General features: G+C 35.8%; 1 protein-coding gene across 1 annotated transcript in view; it reads right to left on the bottom strand.

The window, feature by feature from the left end:
* Positions 1-3,976: 3,976 nt before the first annotated feature.
* Positions 3,977-8,125, bottom strand: part of LOC126092636 (transcription factor AP-2-beta) — a 411,315-nt gene continuing 407,166 nt past the window's right edge. The window contains exons 8-9 of the mRNA XM_049908359.1: positions 6,497-6,668; positions 3,977-5,597 (exon numbers count right to left, since the gene is read on the bottom strand). Of these exons, the coding sequence (XP_049764316.1) occupies positions 5,448-5,597; positions 6,497-6,668 (322 nt within the window). The 3' untranslated portion in view covers positions 3,977-5,447. The remainder of the gene's footprint in view (positions 5,598-6,496; positions 6,669-8,125) is intronic.

The following is an 8,125-nucleotide window of genomic DNA, read 5'->3' as shown; positions in this document are numbered from 1 at the left end:
AAATTGGGGCAGTCACAAGGATACTACACAGCAAGGAACAGGGTTGGGATGGACAGAGTTTTACATAAAGAGTGTGATACTTGTGAGAGAAGAATCAGGAATTTGGATTCCTTCTAGTGACTTAAAAAAATTGTGGCCTCAATGAAAAAGTTTTCTGATACATTCTCAGGCCTGAACAATATTATGTAACAGGAAACTTTCATTGATTTAGTTGTTAAGAGGAGTGCAGTGACGGGGAAACATATCTGCTCTTATATTGGGCTGCTGGACTAACTGCAACAAAGAAGAGAGAGAGAGAGAGAGAGAGAGAGAGAGATAAGTGCAGTTTTTTTTGGGGGGGGGGGGGTTCAGCACACACTGATTTGCCTAAATAACTTATGGAATTAGCTGTCTCTTCCACTTTTTACACTAACTTCGTCTTGTCACGTAAATTAACTTCAGATTCCAAAAGGTAGTTACTTGTAAGCTGTTGTGTGTATCAGTTTGCTGCCTCCTGATGAGAACACTGCATCTTATTTCAGTACCTTCATTTGCTGTAATGTGATTTTTAAAAAATTATACTGACATTTAAGTTTCATATCTGAATAACCAGACTGAAATATACACAAAGGTTTTGTCCGTTTTTACTCTGTCCAGTGAAGACCATTAATTCAAGGGAAAAATATAGGACAGTAAAGGGAACATTAAATAGAAATCAAAAATCTGTTTAATTCTTTTGTTTATTCTACAAATAAGAGAATTTGTCAGAAGAAGTAGAAATTAACCAACACCTGTTCTTTCACAGCAATGTGAAACTGTAAACAAAATTTGATGCAGCTATTTGTAGATACTCTGTAATGTTGTTCTGAAGCATACACATAAATGAGTGGAAGGTATTCTAGTCAATGCTGAGTAGAGTGTTTTCTTGTATTCAAACTTGCTGTTGGGAATTTGACTAAAAGGTGATATTAAAAAAACAAATCTTTTGGGGCTGTACATTGGTGAATTCTTATAGAAACACACAAATAATACAGGATTTCAAGTCAATCTCATCTGAAGTAATAATTTCAATTGATTTTTGTTTGTTAATGGCAGAAAACTTTTGTCAATAATCTTGTCATGAGCATATTTGTCCATATGCCTACAAATTTAACACCCTTTATGTTGACTGTAACTAACTCCTACATTTGATCAGGCTTTAGAGTTTCCGTAATATATTAACTGATAGTAACTGAGGTTCCATGATTAGTTGAGGAGCTCCTGGTTGCAGAAAGCCTGCAACTGTGTTTAAAAATCTCAAAAAATATCTCACAGTCATTCTTAGACAAAGGCTCAGCTAAACAGTAATAGAGAAACACCTGACAGGATGTGGACCATACCAAATAACTTTTTGTCTGGAAGAAAAATAAAGTGTTAAGCAAATGTTGTTTAGTCACCAGGATACATTAACCATCATTATGAAGATGTGAACAGCAGAAAAGTCTTTTTATTCAATAATAGAGTGGCTCTCCTTAAGACCTGTTTAAAAACAAATCACACTGTAACAGTCACATAAACATGAAGTTATTAAAAACATAGTACAAAACTGACATTGACTCTCCTGTCCTAGTGCATCTACCTGGGGCAACATAACTCATTCACTTGTTGGAGATGACAATTAACAAATGAAAGACAATAAAAATACATGCCAGTCATTAATTTTCTGCTAACTTCATAGGTAAGTAGATTGCTACCTTCTGTTTGTAGTAGTACTCATACAAACCTTCAACTGAAAACAGTTGACTGAATGTCCAGTGTGCATTTTTTCTTGGATTTCCATTTCTTTTCCAGCAAGTAGATTAATTATGATAACCCATGTACCTGTACAGTGAACTAGTACAGGAAAGTCAAAGTCAATTTTGTGTTATGTTTCTAATAATATCATGTTGATGTTAATGGAAAATTGTGATTTGTTTGAACTGGTGTTTAGGACTGGAAGGAGAATGCAGAATAAAAAATACAGGATGTTTTATAAAAAAGAGGTACTGCCATTCACATCTTCATAAAGGACAATGTTTTAAGAAAGAAAATCATGCTGGTATCTAAATATTTGTTCAAAACTATTTTTTCATTTCCTTCTGGACAGAAAGGTATTTGGGTTCATCAATATAAATATGACATCCTGTATAGTAATAAGAAATGACACATAATTTTTACAAAAATAACTTTCTTGATTGGTAACAGAGTGGCAGTGTACAGAAAAGTAAAAGACGTCATAAATGAAAATTCAATTTTCATCTCCAACGCCTGTCTTGATATTAAATGGAAAGGCATGTCACTAAATCTGTCTCCTAGACCTTTTGTTACCTTCCATACTTTTTTTTCCTTCTGGCTTTACTTGTTGGCAATCAATATATTCATACTCAGTAACATGTTACTCTAGGACCCAAGCCCAAAAAATACTGCTCTCTCTCTCTCTCTGGTGTATTAAAGTATTCATCTTAGATCCATTACAAGAATTTTGTATGTCTTGGAAGTATTTGTTGGTTACATCCGCTAACATAACTCCTTGCAGAGAAACACATGCTTCCAGCACTCATTATGTTCTCAGTTGTGTGTTTCATTGTAAATAACAGCTTCAGACAACTCAAGATGTGCATACACCATGAAAAGAAATTCCTTTCAACAATCTCCATCAGTCATCAGTATGCATCCGTAATTACTCCTAAAAGAATAGCTCTTTCTTTATCTCCCCGTGTTTCAGGATTTTTTGTGGCATTTTATCATAGAACTCAATGGTGAAATACACTTCTTTCAGGTTCTGTTATAGCAATATAGTCATCGGTTTAAAATATTTTGTACAGTGTGGCACTCTTCTTTGACTGTTCTCAATTTGAAATGATAAACAGTTTCTGTAAGGATGGTTCTTTCACTCTGCAGAAGACTGAAAGATACTGACTGAATGAGTGAGAAAAGAGAAAAGTGTGTGTGTGTGTGTGTGTGTGTGTGTGTGTGTGTGTGTGTGTGTGTGCATCTGCAGCGTGCGTGTTGCACGCGTTTTTGAGAGAGAGAGAGAGAGAGAGAGAGAGAGAGAGAGAGAGAGAGAGAGAGAGAGAGAGAGAGAGAGCTACCTACGTTTTGAAATTCCTGGCAAATTAAAAGTGAGTGCCAGACAATTTCTTTGACTGTAGCTAAGACCCATTCTTCCATCTTCTTTCATAAGGTATGCAGGAGAGCTTCTGTGAAGTTTGGAAATTCCAGGAGAGGTCCTGGCAGAATTGTGAGGGCAGGTCCTGAATCATGCCTGGATAGGTCAGTAGATAGGAGCATTGCTCATGAAAGGCAAGGTTCTGGGTCCGATTTCCGATTTTTGTCTGGCATACTGTTTTAATCTACCAGGAAGTTTCTTTCTTCTTTCACTAAAGTTTTCTATGTGGCAGATACTCTATCTATAGTGGCATGAAATTTCTGTTATAATACAGTGATTTGCAATTCACACTCAGTTATCTGTGCACTTGAGACATCTCAAAGCTTGCGAAGGATGCAAGATTCTCTAGCCTGTTTCCTGCAAACATTTTGTATGTTTATCTATGATCTCTGATTCACACTGTTAAGATTTTTTTTGTGAACGTCAGTGTTTACAAAAAAATGTAATTTTCTTCTCTAGCATACCGACATGCTCAGAGAATGTCAGATACTGACATGAACATGTGAAACAAATAGTTCTGCAATTGAGAACTTCAACTTGTGTTATTAATGAGGGACAAACAGTAATGTATTTTCATTTAGGATTGTAAAATGCTGTAACTGTTACAAAATCTTTCACCAAAGAGATACAGTGATTCCTTAAAAAAAATAGTTATTTTATTAATTTAGAAACTGTAAGGAGTTATATTAATGCTTCTGTGTGGTAATTTTATGTCACATTACAGGAAAGTGAAAGGTAGATAATATTCATGCTCTATTACAAAAACTCTACTGAAAAAAAGTGTAGATAGATGGTATGAGTCATAAAAAATACATATTAGAAATTATAAGACATTTTAATTTATAAATTCACATTTAAATTTCACTGAACAATAGTATCACCTTGAGAATTCTCTTGTACAGCATGCAGGTGTTGTTACATCATTATGAAAAACAATTTTTACACTTTTTTTACACACTACACATTCACACCTATGCATACACACACATCATAAACTATTAACTAATTATTTATATAAAAACAAATCATATTTAAATACTAATACAAAATTTGTTGCAACAATATTGAGAATCTTAGAAATAGTTATGAATTGTAGGTCAGAAAATCTGCACTAAATTTTGGCACGTTGAAATATTTGTGGAGGGTGTTTGTTAGACTAAGGTGTCATACTAACATTTACAGTCTCTGTATCATGTCTAGGCTTGCAGATGATCATACAGCTCTTTGTCATTATTTGGAATGTATGTATATACCTGAACCAGAAATAACAAGACAGCTTAATTACTTTATAGGCCGCTTTGTTCCCCACAATGAATATTAAATTCAGTTTCAGTTGTTTACTGAAACTGCACTTTATGGAGTTAACACCCTTATTGCTGATCATTGGCAAAACTCTGTATTCACATGAAATCAGGATGAATTTAATTAAATACCAGACATTTATTTTTCTGCAGGCATTGCCCTACAGAGTGTGTTGTTTAGCTGTGAGATGAGATATGCTTATTACAGTCATAATTTGAGTCTGATATTGATATACATCAGTTTTTGTTTCTTATATTCTTAATTAACAACAATCAAGAGAAGAAAAGCAATGTGCATAAGTTTGAATAAAGTAGCATTCCAAAGAAGGCTTTACCAACACATTTAGTGTTAGTTATACAGAAAACAAGCCAAAGATCCAAGTGAAATGCTGCAATTACTTGACTCACAATGCATGGACAAAAGTTATTGCTAAAATGTCAATGAATAATTTTGTATTTTAGCACACATAGAAAGGAACAAGGCTTCTTAATTTTTGTTTGTAAATTTATGTCAAAATGGAGACTCCAAAATCCTGGAGCCTGCAATCTTGAGCAGGTTTCATTTCTCATTATATGAGAAGCTACCTTCTTTCTGCTGTATGACACTGATATGTTGAATGTCATATTGATGTATCCCCAGAATGTTGATGGTAATTATTACAGTACCAGTAGAAATGCTGCCACTTATTCCAGTTTGTGAAGCTGAGGCACCCTCTGTCTAACAGCTAAGAATGATCACAAAATGAAATGCAACATTTTTCGAGAAAGTATCCATTAGAATTGTTCATAGCCACAAGTAACCACTTCACAATGATGAAAAGTCCAACAGTTCTGTTCTTGTGACCTTATTCTTTTTTACATTCTTTTCACATAATTAATAAAGAAAGATTTGCATTAAGTACGGGGAAGGGACCTAGACCGCAGTGTCAATTGAAGGGCCACGAATGATTGGTGGTTCCCGCAGCCCGTCGTAGCCAGCCTCACTTCTTCATATCATTGAGTTCCTTCGGCTTTGAATCCATGCCACCACCTTGTTGTTGGGAAGAGCTCACTGATATGTGTGATCCACCATTATTGTTGGTTGATGGGTACATCTTCTCCAGATGCTTTAATGACTCAGTCAAAAAATTCTGTAAAAAATAAAAAGATGTCAGTTTTGAATGTTCAACAAAGGAAAAATAATTTAAATATTATGTCTGTATATACATTGTTGTGGTAAATATCCTCGGACTTGTTCTGTAAAATAATGCTTGTTACTGAAAATTTGTTATCCTGTCACAGTGACTGCCAATTTACGTCTCGGGATCTTGACTTAGTTGTAGGATCTAAGCAAGACTGGCACACATTGATCTATATCTACACGTCCATGAAACTGACAGCTAGAAACTGTATTGTTGTAACTTCATGAAATCAAATAGTCTCATTAATCTTGACCAGAAAAAAAAATATTTTGCAACTGGCTTCAGCATATAGTATACCAATTTTTCTTGGTGCTGATTAGGTGTAATGCTCATTTCTCTATAAATCATTATTTTACTTTTTGTTTGAATGAGCTTTGGGACAATCCCAATTTCATGCTCACCTCTCAACTGTGGGCCCCAGCTATACTATGTTGTGACATATTTCTGTGTAGATACAGTGATGAAATAGAATGTTTACATGATTCAGCAGCTAAGTAAACAGTTTCTGCAGTTACTTCATATGTTTGATTGGGAAAAAGAGGAGAGAACTGTATTACCCCCATTACACAAAAATTGTATCTGACTGGGAAGTTCCCCTGTTCATGTCATTGTTGGCTATTTTTGTATAAAGTAAGCCATTTAAATTATTAGGTGTCTTGTCATTCTCACTTAGTATTACAAAAAGATTCTTTTTGTTACTCACACGACAATGCATATGCCATCTCATTTAACATAGAAGCATGAAAGGTAAGTTTGTCCTTAGTTTCAGTTACTGGGGTAAAAGCATCCTAATTCAAACTGAATCCTTTATAATTGCCCCAATGTAATAACATTTAGAAATAACATACCTGTATAGCGGTGAGGGCAGCAACAATCGCTGGACTGCCAAATCCATGAGATATAAGCGAGAAGTGTGTCAGGTGACGTTGGATACTGGGATCCAAGATATGTTGTGGTCGGGTATTGCACAGTGGTGAACGGTCCTGGTTCAGCAGGTCCATAAGCTCTTTGGTGATCTGCCTGCAAATCAACAAAGAGTAAACATGAGTAATTATGAACTAGCATGTCGCAATGTTTTAAATTCTAAATGAAAAATATTATGACTGAAGTGCTGTTTTCTAGTCAACATCTTAAACAAGTTCTGATAGAATATAAGTAACTTAGGAGTAAATGAGACCATTCACCAAATAGCAGAGCATTGAGTTGTTGAGAGGCAGTCACGAGAGATAAAGAAAATTTGTTATCTTTTGGAATAAATCCTTTGTCAAACTAGAGTACACAGACACAAAAAAAGTGCATGCTCGCACACCACATGCCCCCCCCCCCTCCGCCCCCCACACTCACACACCTACCTGTGCTCCTACATCACGCTGGTACAATTTAGGGGCACGAGTGTGTGTAGTTGACAAAGGATTTATTCTAGAAGCTAGCAAGTTTTCTTTCCCTTTTATGTGCACCTGTCAACAATTCAATGCCTCTGGTATTTGGCGAGTGGCCTCCTTTACGACTAAATTATCTATTAAGAAAAGGTATTAAAAAAAGGACTGGATTTATGAAGTTTTTAGTTAATTGTGCGTTGCTGTGGCTGGCTATAGGTCTTAGCGTACATCTGTGAAATTTCCTCATTAGTACATTATTGAATAACATTCTCTCTTCACTTAAGGTAAGCAAAAGTGGACTGTACCAATTACAAAAACAGTACATTTGACTGCTGAGCATCTACAATTATAACAGATAGATATAGGTTCAGAACTTGAATGCAGTTTTATTTCCAGTGACGTGATAGTGTAAGTTTGTAGAGTTTTTCTATAAGTTTAATGAAGACAATGGAAACACAAAACAGAGACTTTAGTCATCAATAATATTTCTCCTCCACTATTTACTGCAATGTTAGCATCACTTTTTGATTCCACAACCGGAGAAATCACATGGCTTCGAGCCAGAGAACTCATTGAGCCATGTTTGGAACACATTTTCTTCCTGAAAAGAAGTTCCTTGAAGGTTGTTTGATAGAGAGTGGAAAAGGTGTGAAAATCTGAGGGCAGAAGGTCAGGTGAATAAGGTGGTTGTGGAATTACTTCCCAACCCACCTCCTTTACAGTGGTTTTTATCAGTCTCGTAGAATGTGGGTGGGCATTATTGTGGAGTAACATCACTTCAGTCAGTCTTCCCGGTCATTGTTCTTGGATTACATCAGCAAGACATCTCAGTTCTTAATTTTTTTACTCCTCAGGGAAACAGTTTGTAGTGCACCACACCGTTGCTGTTCCACCAAATGTGTAACATTAGCTCTTGTGGATGTACGCATGTCTCTTTACGGGGTGTTGCTGGTTTGTTCTGGCCCATCCAGTACTTTCTTTTCCTTATGTTGGGATAAATACACCATTTCACATCACCAGTAGCGATAGAGGATAGGTATCGTTGGTATTGTTCATGAGACAGTTGGTAATGGGCAAGCAGAGATGCACAGATGGCAG

This window comes from Schistocerca cancellata, chromosome 7, assembly GCF_023864275.1.
Source record: "Schistocerca cancellata isolate TAMUIC-IGC-003103 chromosome 7, iqSchCanc2.1, whole genome shotgun sequence".
NCBI classification, from domain to species: domain Eukaryota; kingdom Metazoa; phylum Arthropoda; class Insecta; order Orthoptera; family Acrididae; genus Schistocerca; species Schistocerca cancellata.
The sequence above is the reverse complement of the archived record's forward strand: the minus strand, read 5'-3'. Positions and strand labels throughout refer to the sequence as shown.